This window comes from Nomascus leucogenys, chromosome 14, assembly GCF_006542625.1.
Source record: "Nomascus leucogenys isolate Asia chromosome 14, Asia_NLE_v1, whole genome shotgun sequence".
Classification (NCBI taxonomy): Eukaryota; Metazoa; Chordata; class Mammalia; order Primates; family Hylobatidae; genus Nomascus; species Nomascus leucogenys.
The window spans coordinates 28,427,706-28,451,952 of record NC_044394.1 but is presented as its reverse complement, the minus strand read 5'-3'; the positions used below and the strand labels follow the sequence as shown (position 1 = coordinate 28,451,952).

The 24,247-nt window shown below is 39.6% G+C and overlaps 2 protein-coding genes across 3 annotated transcripts in view; one reads left to right on the top strand and one right to left on the bottom strand.

Moving 5' to 3' along the window:
- UGP2 (UDP-glucose pyrophosphorylase 2) overlaps nt 1-21,796 on the bottom strand; it is a 53,020-nt gene extending 31,224 nt beyond the window's left edge. The window contains exons 1-3 of one of the 2 annotated variants that reach the window (XM_003262447.3): nt 21,528-21,796; nt 6,767-6,894; nt 5,251-5,358 (exon numbers count right to left, since the gene is read on the bottom strand). In XM_003262447.3, coding sequence (XP_003262495.1) covers nt 5,251-5,358; nt 6,767-6,880 — 222 coding nt within the window. In that variant the 5' untranslated portion in view covers nt 6,881-6,894; nt 21,528-21,796. Of the gene's footprint in view, nt 1-5,250; nt 5,359-6,766; nt 6,895-20,559; nt 20,903-21,527 lie in introns of those variants that run through there. The other variant, XM_012501162.2, reaches the window with a different exon arrangement.
- Nucleotides 20,628-22,496, top strand: LOC105738580 (proline-rich protein 36-like). The gene is made up of 2 exons (XM_030828079.1): nt 20,628-22,014; nt 22,425-22,496. The coding sequence occupies exon 1, from the start codon at nt 20,901-20,903 to the stop codon at nt 21,609-21,611; it is 711 nt and encodes a 236-aa protein (XP_030683939.1). The 5' UTR covers nt 20,628-20,900; the 3' UTR covers nt 21,612-22,014; nt 22,425-22,496.
- Nucleotides 22,497-24,247: the final 1,751 nt, after the last annotated feature.

The window sequence follows — 24,247 nt, the reverse complement described above, 5'->3', positions numbered from 1 at the left end:
GAAGGTAATCCCGAGGGAAATTCAAAAACTGTTCAATCCATCATGAAATCAAAAGTTGAAGCTTTGGCAATATTTGCTAAATTAGTATTAGTATATTTGCTTAGTATCAGTATTTATATTACTGTTTTAAAACTTTATGTCAAAGAAACGATGAGACTCTTTGGTATTCAGCCATGTCCTCAGAGCCATTTCTTTAAATGCCACTAATTCCTTTTTGTGGAATACTTTTTAGGATCTCATTTGTGTGTGTATCTCCACATACACACAAAACAAGTCTCTAATGGCTTTACCATTGGCTAGTTGCAGCTGGGAAATCTTCACATGCTCAAAGTAAATCATCCTATATGGCATACTATATCAGATGCTTGGCCAGATTGCCTCAAGATTTTTTTTTTTTAATGTGCAAACTTTAAATGCACAGTGTACTACGGTTCACCTTCAGAAAAAAAAATTCTACGTATCTGTACTCTGCACACATAAACTGTAACTTCCTCAGACTTCCTTATAAACAAACGATAGCTTTCAATGTTTTTTGTATTGATAGACTAAGAAAAACTCTCAGCAATTTTATGGAACAAAACAAAAAACCTATTGGAGCTAAATTCCACATTGATGCATGCTATTCTCTTCATGCCAATTCTCTACCCTATGACCCTATGTAACTCGTCCCCATTCACAAATATACCTTCACTCTTTTGATCCTATTAAATATTGAAATAAAAAGTCATGGGTTTTTTTGTTTTTGTTTCTGTTTTTTTTTTTTTTGAAACAGGATCTCACTCTGTTGCCCAGGCTGGAGTGCAGCAGCGATATCATAGCTTACTGTAGCCTCAAACTCCTGGGCTCAAGTGATCTTCCTACCTCAGCCTTCCAAGTAGCTGGGACTACAGGCAGATGCCACCAGGCACAGCTAACTAAAAAAAAAAAAATTTGTAGAGGCGAGGTCTATGTTGCCCGTGCTGGTAAAAAAGCCTTCTTTAGAGAATATTTTGTATAGAAATGAAAATACGTCATCACCGGGGGTCAGTGCCAGCCATGTGACTAACAGGTTTTAAATCAGCACTCAAGAGAACCTCTCAGCTCTAATACCTTCTTGAACAGGCCCCGTACTTTCTCGTAACTCTGATCTGTTTCCCATCCCTCTCCATGCCCAACGTGTAAGCTTGGCCAAGACCAAGACACTCTCATAACCTCTCTGGAAAACAATGAAATGGTCAAATAAGCTACATATGCTGGCTTGTCCTTCCTTGCTCTGATTTAAAACATTAACTTATATATATAAATAAATTTTTTTACTTACGTAGTTAAATATCAAGATAATCTTATTATTACATTTAGTTAACATTTACAAAGAAGGAGCAGAGCATTATCCATAACTCAATAAACTGGGTTCTTGTTAGCCATAATTCAATAAAACATGAACTCAAAAGACTTCTCACAAAACATCTATGTACTTACTGAGAGCTAACACGAATCATTCAACACAAAAGGTAAGAATGAGTAAAACCTCACAATATAAAATTTCAATGCCTATCTATAAAGTATGTCCTTCAATCTAGTATTTATGAAAAACTATTTTTATCTAAAAAGTGGTTAAGGCAGGAGGATCACTTGAGGCCAGGAGTTTCAGAGCAGCCTAGGCAACACAGGGAGACCGTCTCTACCAAAAAAAAAAAAAAAAATTAGCTAGGCCTGGTGGCACAATGCCTGTAGTCCTGCCTACTCAGGAGGCTGAGGCAGGAGGATCCCTTGAGCCCAGGAGTTCGAGGCTGTAGTAAGCTATGACTGTACCACTACACTCCAGCCTGAGTGACAGAACAAGACCTCATCTCTAAAAGAAAATAAAAAATAAAGATAAAAATTAAAAGTGATCATGTGAAATGACAAAGGCGTATGAGGTCAGTTTTCTGAGGGCCAAAGAAATAAAGAAAGCTACTAAAGATGTTCTGAAAATACATACACTAAAATGGGGTCAGTAAATGGGCTAGATAATAAGTATTTTAGGTTTTGTTACAAGCCATACTGTCTCCACTCCAACTATTCAACTCTGCCATTGTGGCAAAACAGCAGTTATAGACAATATGTAAGTGAATGTGTAGGTGTGTTCCAATAAAACTTTACTTACAAACCAGGTGGCTGACTCTGCTAATTGTCAACCCATACACAAAAATATAGATCCACTAGTATGACAATGTTTATGTCACACCTTCGATATAAGGCTGACATGAGAAATGTTACTCTAAATGGCTGTTCTTCTATAGTAATTTCTTTTTACTTAGGAATGTAAAATACTATTTGCATTTTTTTAAAAAAGACCTATGTTCACTTTTAAAAATTACATTTTGAAAGGAAAATTCATCTCTATATAATCTCTAAGACCTGAGAAACAAAACCTATGGGAAATAGAAGAGTGGGACTAGGAGGCTAGAAGGAGGCATTCAAAAGAACCAAGGTGAACAAACATTAGCTCATGATTTGTATTCTCAGAACTATCTGCAAAAGCTGGTAACATGCATACCATATATAAAACACACTTGTGCCCTCAAGAAACTCATGACATAGTTGAAGAGCAAACTTATTTTTTGCCTCTGCATTCCAAAATTTTCAAGATTAAGGGCATATGGGATTGCAAATACATTTTTTGAAGAAGCTTAAAACTTAGGCTTCAAAATAAAGACACTTTCAATGACGACTTACACTTTTATAAACAGAAAAAGACTGCATAAAATCATATTACATCTAGAATTTAGTTTATATTTCTATTCTTTTGTCCTATATCAATTCTGTATTACTATCAGTAACTATGGCTCACTACATGGGCATAGCCTCCTGAAAGAATTTATCAGAACTTTCTTGGGAATGGGGTAGGGTAGTACTGAACCGAAAAAATCCCATGACCCCTCTTCTCCTTCCTTCTCCACCCTCTGACCCCCACTTCAAGAATCCCTACTATATATCATGATCTCTCAAAGTACAAAAGATTTCTCCACTGAAAAAAACTAATTCTTGAACCTTAAAATATATTGAACATAATAAATCTGTGTGCCTTCCTTCAAGTAGGCTCTATCTCCGAAAAGTTAAGTTTGTATAGTAGAAAACAAAAAATTCCCAGGTCTGCAAGCAAGAATTAAGACCAAAACCATCGTCAGGAACAGTGGTTCATGTCTGTAATCCCAGTATTTTGGGAGGCCAAGGCAGGCAGACTGCTTGAGCCCAGATGTTTGAGACCAGCCTGGGCAACATGGCGAAATCCCATCTCTACAAAAAAAATACAAAAATTAGCCAGACATGTTGGTAAACGCCTATGGTCCCAGCTACCCAGGAGGCTGTGGGAGGACACGAGCCCAGGGAAATAGAGGCTGCAATGAGCTTTGATCATGCCATTGTACTCCAGCTTGGGTGACAGAGTGAGACTGTCTAAAAAAAAAGAAAAAAGAAACTATACTTCTATACCCACGTCCATCATAAATTATATAAGTGAGGTTACTTAAATTAGGGTAATTCCTAAGCAAAAGTTATAAGTGTTTCGGGCGGGGGGGAATAAATAGTGCCTAAATTTATTATAATTTTAGGCTGTTCCCAAACATTTTTAAGAATCTGACTGAATTTAAACCTGCTTATTTTCTTCAACAACATACCTATCCAGAAGAATTCTAACTCTTTCTTGGAAGAAAATACTATTAAATCTACTACTTAAAAGTAGAAAAATAAATCACAATTCATTCACTAGGGCAAAGGAAATTAAAGACCAGAATAGCAGACCCTAAAAAAAAACAAACGCATATTGTAACTGTTAAGCATTACGCCAAGAGGAATTTTAGCTTTAACATCAAAAATAATAGACTCCTCAGAGAGAACATTACGTGAGATTTTTATTTTTTAGCTTTTTTTTATAATGAGAATGTTATGTATAATTTTTAAAACTTTAAGAACTGAAAGACATTTTCCACATATGCGAATAAACGTACCTCTAACTAGGAACTATATATATAATTTTCTCATTAGGAAAAAACAAGAGAGATTCACTAGCTTAAGCTATGATAAATAGTATATAAATTAATGGGTGAAGCTGTATTCCAATAAAACTCTACAAACACAGGTGGCTTTCAAGCAATAGTTTGCCATACCCCTGCTGTAAACAGCCCAGTTTTTAAACCAATATTAGATTATGTAAGATTATACACATATAAAAATAAACTATCTACATATAATTATTCCACTGTATCAAGTCTTTTCTACCTGCAGCGAAATGTGCCAAAAGAAGCAGGGTTCCAAAGCGCTGAAAGGACAGGGAAGAAAGCCAATGTGTTAACCAAATCCTTAAACAATCACTTCATTTAGATCATCCATTCAACAAGTATTTGCTCAGGACACCCCCTCGCTTCAGGATCTAGTATGAAAGACAACACACTTACAAACACGACTAATTAGGCTGGCTAAGTGCCACATGATGGTAGAAATAACCACTAACATTTGCAAAATGCTTCAAGGTTTAACATATTTCCACATAAATTAATAAAGCTTCAAAATAACCCTGTGAGGTACATAAAGTACTTTGTATTATTCTCATTTTACACAAAACTCATAAGCAGCAGAGCTAGGATTTGAACCTCCAATACTACCACTCCATACCTCCACAGTGCAGCTTTCCGCTAGAGGCCTATGACAGATGTACAGGTATTTGAATTGAGCCTCCAAGAATGGGTGGGATTTTGATAGAAGAGACCCTGGCATTCCGAGGAAAAAGCATATATAGAAGCCCAGAAGCAAGGGAATACAATGTGCATAAAGTTAATGCTAGGCTGGTTCACATAAGGCAGTTGGGAAATAAGGCTATAAAGATGGGTTGAAAGCAAGAAGAGAGCTTTAAGGTCTGGCTAAGCATCCATGACCCTACGGGCAATGAGAAATCAAATGTTTTGGGAGAGAGAAGGAAGAAACAAAGTAAATGAAGCTCTTACGGTATATTTAGTACTTTGCAAAATAGTCGTTTCATATCCAGGGATACTGGGTACTGCCACAGGGAGATCAGACTGTTAGAGGACCTCAGCAAGACTCTGAGAGGTCTAAAAGAAGGAAAAGGAGCTGAAGGCTGTCTCCATAGTTTCAGGATGAGGGGTCAGAGAATTCAAAGCAAGTCCTGTCTTGTCTCACATGTTTGTTACAGGTCCCCTACACTACCCAACCCTCCTAAGTTAAACCAATGTCCAAGATTACCCTACATTTTCCTACATTTTATCTAAAACTTACCGAATCTTCAGGGGGTCTCTGGATTTTTCCCCAATCCACAGAAGGCCCCTTTTCTTGCAAAAATCTATGAAATAGCTTCCGAAATCCATCCAGGTCTTTTTTGGTGTGCTATGAAAATAGAAGTCATTGTTACAACCAGCAGAATGCTTAATATTTAATAAAAACATAAAGACAGATACAAGTTACACGTTTAAAATATCTTTACATGAAATTCTTATACCATTAGGACATGAAGGGAGCAAGACTTTTTCACATCCTAATAGCTAATACAGGCTGGGCATGGTTGGTGCACGCCTGTAATCCCAGCACCTTGGGAGGCTCAGGCCTGCTGATCACTTGAGCTCAGGAGTTTGAGACCAGCCTCGGCAATATGGCAAAACCTGGTGTCTACAAAAAAAAAAACCACAAAAATTAGCCAGATGTGGTGGTGTGTGCCTGTAGTCTCACCTACTCGGGGGCTGAGGTGGGAGGATCACTTGACCCCAGGAAGTTGAGGCTGCAGTGAGCAGAGATTGCACCACTGCACTCCAGCCTGGGTGACAGAGTGAGACCCTGTCTCAAAAAAAAAAGAAAAACAAACAAACAAACACCATTTGTTTAATAGGAATTCCAACTGGCTCTGTACTTTTTTTTTTTTTTGAGATAGAGTCTTGCTCTGTTCCAGGCTAGAATGTAGTGGCGCAATCTCGGCTCACTGCAACCTTCACCTCCCAAGCTTAAACCACCCTCCCACCTCAGCCTCCCCGGTAGCTGGGACCACAGGCGCATACCACCATGCCTGGCTAATTTTTGTATTTTTTGGTAGAGACAGGGTTTCGCCATGTTGCCCAGGCCAGTCTCAAACTCCTGAGCTCAAGCAATCCTCCTGCCTTGGTCTCCCAAAGTGCTGGGATTACAGGTAAGAGCCACTGCGCCTGGCCACTACACTTACTTACCAATATCTTTCTCTACTTCTCAATGAAAATTAATCTTCACTAAAAGAACAAAAAGAAACAAAACACAGCTAGCTTCAAAACATTAAGTATAAATTGAAATATAAAAATGAAAATACTAACCTATTGATTTATAAGTAAAAAAGTAAATGCCTCCCAGTTCTGGAAAACTTCTATGACAATTGTCAAAGTAGCATGGTTCTATCAGAAGTGACTATCTGGAAAAGGCATGCAGGACATATGAAGCTAGCTTCTCTAAATTACAACCGAACACCGGTATGCATTTCTCCACCCAGTGACATCAAAACACAGAACAAAGTATAATTTGGTTCTGATTATTTTAATGACTTTGAAAACTTCCTAGGCTTAAATGAAAAAAAGATGATGGATTTACAACAAAGGGCAAATGTTAAAAGCCCTTAATTGTTAAGCAATTCTAATTTTTTTGTTTTTGATGTTAGCGTACATCTTGTGCTGATTCGAGGTGATGATGATGATCATCACCGGCAGCAACTCAGCATGAAGACAGATGAAGCGGGGGGAAAAAAAAAAAAAAAAAAAAACCGCTGTAGAGACCTCCTTACCTCAAATTCATGTGATGATGCTGTGGTGAGTATTTTTTCTAGTTCCTTCTTCACAGATAATTCTAGCTCTTGCCGAATGACTTCTTGGAACTGAGAAGCGCCATCTTGAGACATTGCTTTGCTAAGATCTTAAAACAAAAATATAAAACCACCAACTGAAAACTCCAGGAAGCCATTCAAACAGCTGGTAAGCTATAACCGATTTCTGGTATTCAGCAAATGAAAAGGGCTCAATCCCAAGGTCCCCTTATCCTGTGGCAGTAATTCAGTGGTGTCAACTAGCTAGGACTCGTTTCACTCCAGTTTCGTATTCTCCACTAAACAAGAACCCCTTGAGAGGTACTGGCAATTCCAAGGTGCCTCTACTTCCCTGTATCAATGTTTTCATTTTAAAAGGAGAAGGGCATAGGGCTGCCTGCCATCTTCTGGTTCCCAATTTCAGCCAAGACTTTGCACTGCTTACGTGTGTCAGACTAGACTTTTAATGCTTTTGGCATAGCCGGGCACTTCTGTGACAGATGGATCTCACTAAAGGTGACAGAAATCCCTCTTAGATAAATACAAACAACAAAAATAGAAAACTACAGAAAAAGGCTGGGCAATGGCAGCTCATGCCTGTAATCCCAACACTGCAGGAGACCGAGGCGGGTAGACCCTGGTGCCCAGGAGCTTGAGACCAGGCTGGGCAACATGGCAAAACCTCATCTCTACAAAAAAATACAAAAATTAGCCAGGCGTGGTGGCGCTTGTCTGTATTCCCAGCTACTTGGAAGGCTGAAGCAAGAGGATACCTTGAGCCGAGGAGGCAGAGGCTGCAGTGAGGAGAGATGGCGCCACTGCACTCCAGCCTCGGTGACAGAGCCAGATCCTATCTCAAAAAGAAAAGAAAAGAGAAAAGAGAGAAAAAAAAAAAAAGAAAAAGAAACACCCCAGACCCAAATGCCATGGGAGAAAAATACCAACACAGGCTGTTTTACACTTTATCTAGAAAGTAATCATCTTATTTACTTCTCATAAAATAGGGACAACTGGATTATTGTCCACCCTTCCCCTTCTATCCTTAGTACTTGATTCAATCTTATTTTAAAAATGTATATGTAAAGTTTATATTCAAATATTGTTTGATAACTAGTTATTTTTACAAATGCCTAATTTAGCAGAATCACATTTCAATAAGGCTAAAAACTCTTTCCCCTTATATACTCCACCTACTATAAATTCTTTCACTTATATTTGAACAGAAGACATTTACACAGATAGAATTAAAGCTAACATATGAGATAAAACTAAATGTAACTACAAAGTTTAGAAGTAACTAAAGTAGCTGTTTGAGATTTGTCTAAATGAGAACCATTTGAAAACAAAACATTTTAGAAGCTCCCTCTGCAGAACAGTAACTTATTAATTTACATGATTTAAGGTCAAGACACACAGAACCCAAGTCACTATCCTATTAAGCCAAGCTAAGAAAGGCTGCCTGAAAGACTCACATTTAATATTGCATGTGCTCTCTGTCAACACAGGTCTACGTTTCAGAAGCAGATTTGAAAAAATCCCAGACACAGGTTCAAACTCGAGAAATGTCTCTAACCTTTGTTTTTCTTTTGTTTGATACAGCACCAATGCACATGAAAAATAATTTGTTTTCTTCCACCCTCTTTACAAATATGATGGGCTTAAACAAAAGAACATTACAACAGGCCTGTCACCTCTTCTACCCCTCTAAAAGCTCTGCTTTTAGTGATTAAAGAATCAGGAACGGCTTGTAACGAATTAAAAATATTCAAGAATAAAGAATAAGGAAGAGTGCTTAGACAACAAGAGTAGCTATCAAGCATCTGGACACAGACCAGGAGGCACAGAGCAGGGAACCATTTCCCTTAGTGGTGACTTCCTCATCCATCCTGAATTTTTTAAGAAAGGTCTGAAATTTCTGGTAGGAAAAGTAGTACAGATGTTAGAAGCTTTCTTGGATTTAATATTCTCAGGTTACACTTCTGACAAGGACAGTTGTGTTTCTAAAGGAAGGTCAACTAAAATCCTCTGAATAATGCAAGATTTCTAACCTCATAAAGTGTTTTGTCCCTATTTCCTAGCAATATAAAATTGATTCCCCACGACTTCAGACCTGGAGTGGATTGGGAGTCAAACATTTCATTACCTTAGTCATAAACATTTTTATAGATGGGAGGGAGCATTTAACCTACTCTCATCATTTTACAGACGAGGAAATAGGTTGAAAATAGTTAAATGACTTATCCAAAGTCACAGAGCAGGCCAATGTTGGAGCCCAGAAGCAAAGCCATGTTTTTTTAGTCCCATTCTACCACAGTGAGGCAGAAATACCTTGCTAATGTTTTTTTCCTGGCCTGGCTGTCTTTAACCTTGACGCAAAATCCCTAAATACTACACTCTCCTCCAAAAGCATTTATATCAGAACCTCTTTTTATGTTCAATCAACAGACAAGATAATTCCCCACCACATAAAACTGGACTTACTGGACACTTTAAGTCAATTTCAGATAGAACAGGCAGTAACTTTTTTTTCACAAGTTTCTCCTTTCCCCCAATTTCCTAATTCTTCCTGTTCATAAGAACTAAAATTTCAACATCATGGGCTTTTTTATCCAGCTGGAGCCAAAAAAGAGAGAGGGCTACAGTCAATCTGACAAGTGAATGTTTTTCTTTCTTAATTCATGGATCTCATTTCATGTATTTCAGCAAGTAAGAGGTATACATAATACCCTTCCCTGACACCCCGACACTGGCGAAAACAAAATAAGTACACAAGCTGGTTTCATAATGCAGAGGCCATGGAAAAACCAGGGAAGGCACCAAGAGCAACAGGGAAGTTGAAGAGCCATCCCCAGGCCACCTCTGTCTGATCAGTCCCAACCTTCCTGGAAAACCCACAATGAGAGATACTCAAAGTCAGAGAATTGGAGAGCCCACTTAATCTTAAATCAGGAAATGACTTGTGATCCAAATAACCATAAAACTCCAAGAATTTAATGGCAACTGGAAATAAGATAAAGCTATCTTGATTATTTCAAGACATAATCAAGAAATAATCAAGATAAAGCTATCTTGATTATTTCAAGGAAATATGAACTATGCCGGCTAGATTTATGACCAATTCAAGCTAACCAGCTTCTTCTGGGCTCATTACAGTCCTTTAAACCCAGTTATTTGTGAATATTCCTCCTAGAAAAGCTCTTTTTGGGGTTCCATTACTCGTTTATCCTATATCTTTTCTTACCTCTCTGACCACACCTCAGTTTCCCTAACTGGCTCCTCCTTTCCTCTCCTGAGATTCCTAAAATTCTGTCCTCAGACCATTTTTTCTCCTCAATTCTCTCACCACTCTCCTTACTGATCACTCAAACATGTTGCCTCTCATCCTAAACTTTTTTCCTGAGCTCCAGGATCACATTCTTTACTGCCTTAAAGACTTCTGACACTTGGATACCCAGCTGGGTACCTCAAACTCAACATGTCCAAAACATGACTGATCATCCAAACTAAATTACTCTTTTTGCCCTCCCTGTTCCCCATGGCATTAACATTTTCACAGAAACTAAGGTTTAAACCTCACAGTCACAGTTGGCTCTTCCCGCCTTTCCCCTCACATTGGACAATCCAATATCAAAACTTCTTAAATGACTGCCGTAATTCCATTCGCTGTTTTCCATTTCCATTACTGCTACCTTAGTTCCCCTAGCATTTTTACTCTCCTAGTCATGACAACAGCTTTCTAACTAGTCTGCCCATCACTCTAATCTAATGGTGCCAAGGAGGATGGATTGATCTCCTTCAGCTGCAACCCCCATCATATCACTTTTCTTCCTTGTTTGATGAAATTCTCATTGCCTATGGAAATAAATACAAATTCCTTATCCAGGCATGTCTCAAAAGCCAAGCTGAAGTATCTTTTGGAGTAGCCAAAGCTAATGAAAGTGTGAAACCAGACTGCCTAAAGGCTGCAATTTCCTACTCCATTTGGGACATCTAGAATAGTTCTTCTAAAACTTTAATGTACATACAATCACTTGGAGGCTGGTTAAAACACAGATTCCTGGGTAAGCTCCCAGAGAGATTCTGATTCAGTAGGTTTGGGGTGGGGAGGATATGCATATCTAATAACCAAACATTGCCAGTATGGCTTTGAGTAGCTCTGGTAGATTACACTCCATTTATCTTAACATATTTGTAACAGCCATATTCTTCATCCTTCTTGCCACTCCAATGCTATTCTGTCACCAACTCCCTGCCCCAATGCCCTGTGTTTCAGAGAAGGCACCAGGCCCAGATTGGTCCAAAGCCTTCCTAGTGATTGGTTTAAGCATAAAACGTAATACGATTCTGGCCAGTGAGCCATAAGGGTATAATCTGTCACAGCACTTTGGAGAAAGGTGTTCCTCACTGAAAAAAGACATACATGAGAAAAAATAGTATTTTTTCTACTCACATAATGAGTATGTGTCCACCCATCACCCCATGTTTCTTCTGCCATGATTACTGCCCTTGAAGGAAGCTGACCCAGGAATGAGGCAGATATGTCAAAGATAGCACAGCAGAATGAAGGTCTGATAAGCTTTTGTACTGAATTAACCAACCCTGCATATCCTACTTCAGGATTTATGTGATAAAAAGACCCTCATTTTTGAAAGCCAAGTGAATTGGTATTTTTCTGCTCCATGAAGTTAAAAGCATCGTAACTATAAGATTGTTCGAAACCATGCACTTCAAATACCACTCAACACTTTTAGAAAAGGGGAGACAGAAATGAGAAAAAAAAATAGAAAAATAAGAATGGCCCAGTATGAGTTCCAGAATAATGAGAATCATCCCAATCTCTGGGAAACCGCCCTGATCTCTCAATCCCCAAAGACTCAAACTTTTACTTGATTAGCTTCTGTCATTTTGATGGTGGTATTCCTAGTGTTCTAAGCAGTGGCTTCGGAACATTCAAAGAGGCCTTTCTTTCTACCACAACTGATTTGGGAGTTTTAATCACTCCTGTCTCTGTATTATATCAAACACCCCTCAAAACCCCAATTCTTTAGTTAAATGTCTGTCTACAATCCTAGAACATATTCTCTTGAGGGGGAAAAAACTATATTATGTCATGCAACTTTGTTTTCCCAAAACCCACCTTAGCACCTTGCACAGTATAGGTGCCTAATAATGGTACGTAACTAAACTGTAGATCAGGACTTAAATTCTCACATAACAGTAGTTTGAATAGCTCCTATTCATTTGTCAGAGTTCAGTTTAAATATTACCTGAGATTATCCTCCTAGAAATCTTTCTAAACTAAGTTACCTATTACATGCTCATATGCTAGATCCTTGTACCTCTCCTTTATAACATCATACTTTTAAAAATTTATTCAATGTTTATCTTATCCAACAGACAGTAAATTCTGCGAAAGTGTATGTCTGTAATGTTCACAGCTGTATTCCCACTGCCAAACACAGAGCCTGAGATATAGTAGATACTCACGTAACATTTATTAAATGAGTAAGAGCCTATTATGATCCAGCTATGCTCTGGGTATACAGAAGGCAAAGTCTAGTCTAGTTTAGGTAGTGCCTAATAAGCCCAAAGTGAAAGTGTACAAGAGCCATGATGTCTAGTCTGTTAATGACTGAGAAAAATAAACAACGGAACTGTTATGACAGATAAGTATAGACTGTCGTAAGTATTTGAAGCCCCAGTCCCTAAGGCTTCTCAAGCAGAGGATGATTTATTAGTCAAGTATCAGGGATATGATCAAAGAAGTTTCACACAGTAGGTAGTCTAGACAAATGACTACTAAATTTCTTTTCAATTTTATTAACCAATATAAATGCCAATGTAATGTTTTCACTAACTTTAGAGATTGAACAAAATTGGGCAATTTATATGTTTATATTTAGTTTAATTTAGGGAAAAATATAGAAAAAATATTCCATGTCATTGATATATTAAGTAAATTCAATTAAGTTGCATCTTACATGATTTTATATGATCTTTTCATACTAAAGTTATTAGACTGTCAACTATGACTGCGCTGAGATATATTTTTAGATGACTCAGCTTTACATTCATATGAATGCTTAATAAATGCTTTTTGATAACAAAAATAAAAGGATATCAGGCTTTCAAGAACTGTTGCAGAAACAAATATGCAGAGCAGCTCGCTAAAAAAGGTTTTTTCTAATCATGCATTGCTTTACTTAAAAAAAAAAACTGCTACAATTTATATATAAACCAGACTTCTCATTAACAATTAAAATTAACCCTATTCTTATACAATAGAGTAGCTCTTAAAATCTCAAAGGAAAAAGAAAACACTACTTATGGAAAACAGAACATTCAGAAGAGATTTGTTAAATAATACCACTTTGTTTTATGTTTAATGGATGAGAAGAAAGTCATCACAAAAGGCCTCACACTCCTTTGTTGAGAAGAAGAGAAAGAGGTATAACATAAAATCACGATGAAAAGCCAAAAAATGATCCGGTAGTCCTGCCCTGTAACTTGATACGTGTGCATTTAGAGAAACTTTTATGCTTAGAAGGGCTTTAAGGTCAGTGAGTCCAATTCCTTATTTTGGAGATAAAGAAATGGGCCCAGAGATGCTGACTTGCCTAAGGACACAATGCCAAGCTGGAACTCAAACCCTGTTGCCTGGTGCACTGTTTCTCCTTCTGGAGCAAGGTCTCTCCTTTCTCAGTTACAGTGCATTTACATGGTTTACCACCTCCAGGTGTTTGCCACTAAATCTGAATGAAAACCGGCAGCTCAACTATGTCTGCTATGTGAGGTTAAAACTACAATTAGAATAATGCTTTCTTACCGCATCTCATGCTCTTCAACTCTTCCTTATACACTGTGTTGTCTAAGCAATGAAAAAAATCGATGAATGCTTTTATGCATTCCATAAATATTTTATTACCAAGGCTAAGCATTTTACCATTGACCCAAATGAACCCAAAACAGTGGATATAACTATGTTGTTCTGTTTTCCTGTGCTCTTTGGAAGTTTTATTAAATTCTAGGCAGGCATATAAAACAAATGAAATATCACATCAGCTTCTGCCAGGGCAGCAACTAGAACAAAATACAAACTCCAATCACATTTTCATTGTGGCCAAGGAGCAAGAAGAGCTACTGTCAAAGAAAGGATCCCCTAAAATAGTATTTTTACAATATGTTGACTAGCAAGTAAAAAGGAGACTAAGCATAATACAACTAATTTCTGGTCCACGAAGACAATTAATGGCTTTTTTTTTTTAGGATGCAAGCGAAATCACAAAGAATTCTCTTGATATACACAGAAAAAACTAACAGAAATATCTAAAAATGTTTAGGGAAATGAAACATTTTATTGTTAATGTATATTGACAAGACAACATAGCCAATTTCTCCATGTTTCTCAAAAACAATCCTTAATTGTCAAAATGGATTGGGGGCACAATCGATTTCATTTGTTAATGACTGAGAAAAATAAACAACGGAACTGTTGGCAGAGGAAAAATTACTGTGCAACAAATTAAAGGAGATGCCTGCATCACCAATCAAGAAAACTGGGAAACAGCTTTCAAACAGAGTATTATCTCTTTTCTCACACATAAGTCACCCAATCAAAAAACACACAAAGTTTAATTTTCTTTGACAGCTTCATAAAGCCAATTTTCAAAGAATGTCTTATTAACAGAAGGATACATGCCTGGTAGTGGAATTTTAAATATCTAAGAATCAGCTGGGCGCAGTGGCCACACCTGTAATCCCAGCACTTTGGGAGGCCAAGGCAGGCGGATCACAAGGTCAGGAGTTCAAGACCAGCCTGGCCAACATGGTGAAACCCTGTCTCTACTAAAAATACAAAAATTAGCTGGGCATGGTGGCATGCTCCTATAATTCCAGCTACTCAGGAGGCTGAGGTAGGAGAAGCACTTGAACCTGGGAGGCGGAGGTTGTGGTGAGCCAAGATCACGCCACTGCGTTCCAGCCTGGGCAACAAAGCGAGACTCCGTCTCAATGAATAAATAAATAAATATCTAAGAAGTATGGTTTCAATTAATAGTCACTGTGCCTGGGACAATCCATTCAATTACCAAGACCAAGATGGTCACAATTTCAAACACTATTACTCCAAGTCCAAAATATGATATTTAGAAAAGAAATTGTAGGCTATGTCAAAAAGGCAACCGTCTTTAGAAAAGCTCTGTCTTCTAAAGAGATTCTATCCAACCAAAAAGGTAGTAACTGAATCATATTTTCTCATCCATTAAATCCCAAGCCAGAGAACCTGCCCTAATTTATTCATATTGCTGGAATTTTCTCCAACAGTATAAATGCTGGATATCTGGATGAATGGCATTACAGAAAGTTAACACACTCTTCTTCGTTTTCACAGATAATCCAGGTTGACTTTCAAATATCTGTTTATGTTAACTTTTCAGTAATTAATATGGCTAACTTTCTGAGAACTCATAATGCCTATACTTCTGCAAAAAGCTTGGTGGGAACTAGGAAACTACAGTATATTTTCTTTTATTTAAAACACTTTCATTATTAGGCCAGCTGATGTTCCTCACAAAATCTAAGTATCCCATTATTTTAATTAAACTTGCTATAATTCATCTATGCAGGGAAAAATAATACATACCAACAAAGGGAAGGGTCTCTGTGAAACAGTATTACAAGAAAATACCTATGGACTAAAATAACTCCTTAATTTCCTTTTAAGGTCATTTTTCAATTTATTCAGAATATTAAAATGGCACTCCCAAAAAGTGTACCAGTTAATATTTCTATTTTCTCTAATGTCCCTTATCAATTTTTTTTCCTCAGTAGACTTTCACAAATGAAAATCATCCATCTTATTAGAAGAAAGGCTGAGTTAGCAAGAACAGGGACAATTTAACCACAGAGATTACAAGGTCCATGTTGGAAAACAGTTAACACTTTTCATCAGCTCAACTCTTCATTTTAAATTTCTTTAGAATTTTTTTTTTTACATTTATAACTGTGACTGAATTTAACTAAACCCTTCTCTTCAAACAATATAATAAATCTTAAATCAGATCTTTAAAAAATGAGCGGTATGCCTTAGTCATTATTTTCATGGCTCTTGTCCGCACTCAAATCCATGCCACTATCCCTGTGCTAAATGTGTCCTCATCGTCTAAATAATCAGCAACAGGCTAAATTTGGTTTTAGGATTTGAGAATAACCAGGCCCCAGAATGCTTCTCATCTCTGTATTCCTCGGAGACCCCCCTCCAGTTATAATTAGCTCAGTAATCTTCCCTGGCTAGCTGCCATCTACCAAATAGGAGTCACCAAAAAAGTTATGAAAAGAATTTTAACAAATGGGAAAGCTGATAGGCCTCAAGCATTTTTTAAGTGACAAAGGTACTTAAATGGCTTTCCCTGAAATGTAAGTATGTACCTCAATTTAAGAACATTAGGGACATTTTTACATAATTTAGATAGATAATGGCATATTTAAAATCATTTTTTTTAAAAAACAATGCCTCTCATATTAGAGCATTAGCATCCATTATGGCCTTAGCTGGCTAGACAACATTAGTATCTTCACTATTTATTAAGTTTCAAAACATTTACAATGATTACCCCATAACTCTCAGAACTTTTTAAAAGCAAAATTCCAAATGGCACCCACTGACAAACCTGACAAAAACCCACAGCTGCTGATGACCCCCGCCCCTGGTACCTTCAACTATGACAGGGAGCCCCCTTCCTCACTCAGCTAGGGAAGAGATGGTACTCACATCCATTTAGAATAACTGGTGGCCCTGGAACAATCCCTGGGGCAAGGAAAACCAGAAGCAGAAGAAATGTCACAAGTAGGCAGAAGGTGACCCAACAGCAGAATAGCTAGGAATTATGCTGCAGATCCAGTAAAGAAAGGTCTTCCTAAGAGAAGGAATCTTAAGTGCCTGAGGGACAGAGACTTGGGGATGTGACCAAAGAAACGTGAACCTTTTTTTTTTTGGCCAAGAAATATATACTAAGAACTCTCCTGCCTACCTCAATATTTTTATTAATTGAACATTTCCACCTAATAGTTTATGGTCAATGTGCTTGAGGATGGAGATACCCAGCTTTCCCGTAAGGCACAATGCCTAGATTTGGAGAAGGAGATACAAGCCAAGTATAGCAACCATTCTATTACATTCAAAACAGGTGAATACAACACTTAGGTGTAATGCCCAGATCTGCTGAACTTCAGTGCCTACCATAAGGGATATGCCAGAAATCCTAATACAGTACATCATACATAGTAAGCGCTCAAAAAAATTTTTGTTCATTGTATTCAGAAGAAAACTGTCACCAACTTGTATTCAAGTTGAGAGGTTATAAAAACTACAACCAAATTCACATTGTCCAAACGTTACCTTGCCCCACCCCTGCACATTTTTTTTTTTTTTTAACATAATAACACCTAGGCCTGAACATGAAACCTGGAATAGGAAAATAAAGAACTGTCATACCTGCCTTTTTTCTTTTAGTTCTGTTGATGACATGTGGTTCTATTTCGGGTGGCAATGCTACCTGAAAGGCCACCATCATTTCAGGAAAGAAAAGTAAAATTGACTGGCTACCTAATATGTGCCTAGCACATCCACATAGTTCATCTTATTTCAGCTTCTCAAAAACCCTGAGGCATAAGCATTACTGCCCAATTTTTATCTAAGAAGAAACTGAGGTTTGAAAGGTATGTGTCTAAGATCACCTGCTAGTAACAGTATTCAAATCTAAGTCTGTACCCTTCCATCTTTCTCAACATTTATGTAATCTAAGAGGTGTTATAAAAACTACAACCAAAAATGTAAGATAACCTACTAAATAGTAGATGGAAAGTGCTAAGCTGTGGGCTTCTCATTTGTCATCCATGACAAATTCATTTAGAGTATCCACCACTTAGAAAACACTGTATTTCTCCCAAGGATATAATATTATCTTTGCCCAGTGGGAACTGACAGTCTAGCTGGAGAAACAGGCCATTTCCACAGTTGTTAATGTTAGAAGCAACAAAAGATGTCAGGAAGGACAAGGGTTTTAGACACATTCATATCAGAATTTCAGTGCTGGGCACTAGCAGCTCACAACTGTAATCCCAGTACTTTGGGAGGCGGAGGCTAGAAGATTGCTTAAGACCAGGAGTTTGAGACCAGCCTGAGAAACATAGGGAAAGCCTGTCTCTTTAAAAAAGGAGAAAAGTAGCCAAGGCATGGTGGTGTGCACCTGTAGTCCCAGCTACTCAGGGGGCTGAGGTGGGAAAATTGCTTAAGCCCAGGAGATCAAGGCTGCAGTGAGCTGTGATCGCACCACTGCACTCCAGCCTGGGCAACAAAGTGAGACCCTGCCTCAAAAAATCAATCAATCAATCAATCAATCAATCAATCAGTGCTTTATACAAGCTGTGAACTTTGGACAAGATACTTAATTTTCCTCACCTGTAAGGGCAGGATAAAAAATCTACATCTCAGGACTCTTATAAAGCTTGAGAAAACTCATGAAAAAAATAGTTAGAAACCTTTGTTAACTCTTTCCCCTATGAAGGAGCATGAACTACTAAGTGCCAGTGATTGGAAATATCAATATTTTCTACAGCAAAGATCAAAGAATTTGATTTGCTTAAAAAAACATCAAAACCAAAATTTCCAACCCTTACACTTGAAAGCTCTTTTGTGGAGACAGCTGTGTCATTTGTCAATTAGGTTTATCATTTACAACAGCAGCAGAGTTAAACATATAGAGGGCTCACACTGTACAAAATTTAAACAATGATAAACAGGAGCACATTCATGTCCAAAAATTTTGAGGAGGTGTCATATGCTTGTGCAAACCTGCCCATCTTAAAAGGAAAACTACCATTTAAAGTAAAAATGTATGGCAACTATAGGCTATGGCATATGCCTAAGTCCCATCTACTCAGGAGGCTAAGGCAGGAGGACAGCTTGAGCCCAGGGGCTTGAGGCTGTAGTGCACTATGATTACTCCTGTGAATACCCACTGTACTCCAGCGTGGACAACACAGTAAGACCTTGACAAAAAAAAAGAAGAAAAGAAAGAAAGAAAAAGAAAACAGAAAAAAAGGAAAGAAAAAAAAGTGGCTGGCAACTAAATGCAATCTGGTATCTTAGAGTGAATCATGAGAACTGTAATCTGAACAGTCTTTAGTTAACAGTAATGTACCTATGTTAATTTCTTAGTTTTGACAAATGTGCAACTTTTCTATAAATCCAGAAGTATTCAAAACATAAAAAGTTTTTTTTTAAAAAAGTGGATGACAAAGTAATGACAAACATACACAGCAATTCTTACCACTTGATTTTGAATCTCCTGAGGACAAGTTGGCATTACAACAAAGGCTGTGAAATCAGTCGATGCTTGCCAATTCTGCAACCTATTCTAAAGCATAACTCTACATGGAACACCTTGGGTTTAATAATATTTCTAACTTTTAAAGAGAAGTAACTTGTCCACTTTTACCTAGCATATTCTTGCAAAATACCGCCTTTATGGTAACTAAGTATTGTTATTACAAAACCAGTACGTTTCTAACAGTTCTGCCTTTCTATTCTTGAATAAGACATTTACTCAATCAGAACATAAGCATCTCTTACCACATATAAGGTATAACATGAATTTGGAAGTCTAATAACAAGTGACATTTCTGAGCTTAGTGCCAAAGGCAAGCATAGTGTTCGATCTGTTTCGATAATAACACAGGCAGTCGAATTCTCTTACTTTACTATACAAAATTTAAAGAATAGTTAATAAAGTGATGTAGAACTCAGTAGGGCATTTTTATTTCCAGGGTCAAATGATGGCCATTACTGACACAACTTTTTTTTTTCCAAAAGTACACCTACATTTATCAGGAAGCACAATAAATGTTTGTGAACTTTATTAGCTGTGTGTTCATCAAGATGGCTGAAGCTTTCACACACTGGAGTCTACAAGGAAAGAGTTTACTTGCATACCAGAAGGCAAATCTCATGCTACAAACTGGTGTCAAAGGTATATGGCAGCACCAATTTCAGTCAGTACACCGTACACACATGCATTCATATACACAATGTTACTGATAATCTCAGTTGAGGCATTCCCTAACCCTTTTTTAATACACATGTGGAATTTAGAGGGCAGTTTTCAAATTTCAAAGAAACCTTAATCATCTTTTCATAGTTCAAAAAAGGAAAAAATAAACACAGCAATGCAGCAAAGTCATTTCTCCAGCTGAAATGACCTCCAGCTTCTTCGGGCTACTCCCAGTTTCGCAATAAGTGAATCTGAGACGCAAACCACGTACACACAAACGAAGCATAAGCGGAGAACACTAAAGCTTCCCCAACTGTCCCGGCAAAACCCACCTGGCCTTTCCCAGGCCTCCCGCTTCCCCAGCCCTTCCCGTCTGCGTGCACGCACAGGTACCTTGACACAGACCAGGAAAAGAGAACAAGGATTAATCAGCAGCCAAAATCCTGTTTTATCACTTACAGCCACTATCCAGGAGAGCGACAGTACTACTAACCTGATTTCAGGGAGGCAAAACTAAACCCATCAGGGTACAGGAGCATAAATTATACGCGTCTGGAACGTCAACCGAGCAGCTCAAGGCAGCTCAGATGACAATTCAACGAAAAGGGTTTCGCAAATGTTATCTCAAATGAACATTTCCACTTCCAAACCACCCACCAACCTCTCCACTGTCAGTACCCAAATTCGGCTGAAGCAACTCGGGATATAAGGAGCAGCATTTCTTACCTTGTACAAATCTCGACATTTTAGGAGTTTAGTAAAATACTCCGGCTTTTTTTTTTTTTTTTCTACAGGAGTCACGCTATAGGGCAGGTCTCTTTTCCTCTCCTGCTTTAACAACCGACGTATTCTTTCTCCTCCTATATTTAACTACTTAAGGGAGTATTTATTCAAAGCGATTAAAACTGGCTCAATAAAAAGAAAAGAAAGAAACTCCTTCCCCAGTTCCAAAAGACGGAAACTTGGTGCGACTGAGTCGGCTTGGGAACTCCTGAGCTCCTGACACAAATGAGGGCCAGCTGGAGACTCCCGGAAAAGGTAAAACCACACGAACTTAAATTTCTTCAATGAAAGAGGCGGACCTACAGCGGCTATTTCACCGCCCTCCAGTCCCCACGTCCTCCAGGACTGGACCGCAGGAGTCACTGGCAGGCCGCGCCCCTAGCTGCCCCCTCCCCGCGCCGCCGTCCAGCCCCGAGCCGCCTCCCCCGAAAGACCCGGTTAACAGCGGCTCCCGCCCAAGTAGGAGTCGGGGAGGCAGGCGAGGCCGGCAAGCGGGGGCAGTGCAACCATTTTCACCAGCCATAAATATCCTGGGACTAGGAGGCGCTACCAATTCCACGCTCTGGCGTGCCGACCGGTCGGGGCCTCAGCTCCCCGCCTTCCCGCCTCGAGCAGTGAAATCCGGCCGCAGCTTTTTCTCGGTAGGGGCCGAAGGCTACGCTGCCCCTCCCCCGCGGCGGACACTAAGGGGTCACCGACTAGAGGTAGACCGGTGCACGGGCGCGGGAGTCCCAAGGGAGGGCACCGGCCCTTCCCACACATATTCTCGCCCCGCCTGTCCTGCGCTCCTCAGAATCCCAAATTCCGCCTCCGAAACCACACAGCGGGCCAGCGAGAGCGGGAAACACCTTCATCGAGGGGGTCGCCGGAAGCCCAACCCCGCCCCTCTTCAAGCCGCCAGCGAGACCCACCTTCCTCTTCCTTTAGCAGCTGGGAAATTGGGGGCGTTTATGGCGCCCCGGGAAGAAGGCTCGCAGGCTGAAAGTCACCTCTGAGGCGCCCTTCTCTCTCTCCCTCTTCCCTCACACAGGCACACCTTGAGCCCCTCGCTAACGGTCGCAGCCAAGCTGCTAACCCCCGCTTGTCCACCGGTCAGCCGGCTCCCGACACCCAAAGCCCCTACTTTCTCCTAAACATCTCCCCTCCCCCTCCATTCGGAGCAGCCCCTTCAATGCGGAAATGTCCCTGCCGCACGGACCGACAGGCGCAGCCGCCAGTCAGGAGCCGAGGTGGACGCAGGCTCTGGCCAATGAGACGTGCGGGGGTGGCAAGGGGCGGGGCGTTGCGGCAATTGGGAGCCCGTTGGAGTTGGGCACTGAGCAGCACGCGGGGATACCGCGCGTGGGAGCAGCACCTACGGCGGCGTTGCGGCCAGGGAAGCCTCTCCAGTATAGCTCAGTAAGGGAGAGCACCTGAGCACGACTGGTTATTTTTCCAGTCAGTAAAAATATTCCCGCTGACTAGGGACTAAAGAAAGCTCTGCGGATAGAGCCGGAGCTCCCGACTGCAGCTGTCCCGAGGGAGCTCAGACGGTTCTCAAGGGACGCTCGTTCCCCTCATCACATCTGGTTGGGGGAGGGTGAGGATGCGTTAGGGAGTAGGCATTGGCCTGTGTGGGCCACCTAACAAAAGGAGGGTTCAGACATTGAAGAAAGTGACAAGTGAAGGCTCCCTCACCAGAACCACCACCATCCCCATTGCCCCGGTTCCTAATCCTGTAGAGATTTCTGCTGTGATAGGCGTTTACTTTTCTGTTTAACGTGGAACTGGCTTAAGTTACTCCTCAAGAGATGGTTTTTTTTTGGTAGATTCTTGAAGTCCTCAAGGAAAGAGGATGTTACACGGAACTTGACGCTAGCCTGAGGACTGTTACAGGGCCAGCACACGGCTTGTCAAATCACACCTGGTACCGCCAACCCCACCTGCACCTAAGACTCAGTGTGCCTGGCAGCGAGTGCATTTCAGACTTTGTATTTCCACTTTAAGACTCAAATAGCCCGCACCAGGACCGATGAATTGCCAGCGCCTTCTCAAGTGCCTCCAATAAACAAGTACAGTAATTACGGAAGAGTTTGAGGCTTTGGGCAACACTAATCAACCAAGGTAAAGTGAGAATTTTTTAATGACTCATTGTCTAAATAAAGGAACTTTGATTTTTTGGTTCTACGTCTTCATATGGAAATGTTATTAGAACAAACAACACAGAAAAGTCTAGTGAAAATTTGTTATAGTAGAGAATGACAACCATTGGTACTGTGTTTCTTACATGAAATCCAAAAAGATTAAAAACCTCTCGGCCGTAAAACGAATTTTCCCCAAACAAAACAAAAGAAGTGTCTAAAATCCAGATGTCTACAGTTTAATAACAGCATTTGGAGACTGAAGATCTTAACAAAATCTCTACATCCTTTGTATACAGTACAAAAATTATTCTGGCACTGAAAAAGCAGTCTTTACCAATGAGCATCAGTACCAAAATAAAATACTACCAAAAGATTTGGGCCACATAGGGTTACTTAGCCTGCAAAAGATAAAGGACAATGAAGAGATTTTTGTTGTTGTTGTTTGTTTTGTTTTTGTTTTGAGACGGAGTCTTGCTCTGTCATCCAGGCTGGAGTGCAATGGCGCAGTCTCGGCTCACTGCAACCTCCGCCTCCCAGGTTCAAGCGATTCTCCTGCCTCAGCCTCTCGAGTAGCTGGGACCGCAGGCTCGTGCCACCGCACCTGGCTAATTTTTGTATTTTTAGTAGAGGCGGAGTTTCCGCCATGTTGGCCAGGCTGGTCTCAAACCCCTGACCTTGTGATCCACCTGCCTCGGCCTCCCAAAGTGCTGGGATTACAGGCGTGAGCCACCGCGCCTGGCGAGTTTTTAATTATACAAGGTTTATTATAAGAAAGGATGATCAGTTACTGTATTTTCTGCCTTCACAGAAGATTAAAAAGGAAATGGGTTTTAATTGCAGCAAGAGCATTTGTTAATACCTAAGAATGGCATCTTGATTTATGAGTGATTGAATATTGAGATATACTACCAAAGGTTGTTGTACACTTGCTGCCTCAAGAACTCTCCAAAAAGTAACTAACTACCCAACTTCAGTGGTTACATCTATAACTACTCAGTCACTAGTTGTTAGAGAAGTAGCACTTTAGAAGCTTAATTTCCAAATATTTCCAAACAGTACCTTATAAAATGAAATTTCTTTATACATCGGTATAAATTTAAATTTTGAACCCACAAACACTTTGTAAACGAGCTTCCCACTCTCTCAGAGCCACTAAGAACAACCTCACTTGACAAATCTTGTGGAGATAGGAAAGAAAGAGGTGGAGTTCTTGATGGCCATGGAGCAAAGACATGCTTAGAAAGCAGTTACCTATTTCCCTTTATATGTTTTAGTCATTGAAAGATTGCTTTCTCTGGGCAAGTGTGTGTATCCTTAATCCTTTTTTTCATAAGATACTACTCTGGAATATCCCTTCGAGGTGCCTGATGTTGATAATCTTATCATTAGAAATCTGTAACATCGGTAGATTTATAGATTTTACCTTTGCAGAAACTTGGGGGGGGGTCCAAAGAATGAAGATGGGGGCTGATAAGAGTGTGTACAGGGTCAAGGAGCTGGAGTGAAAT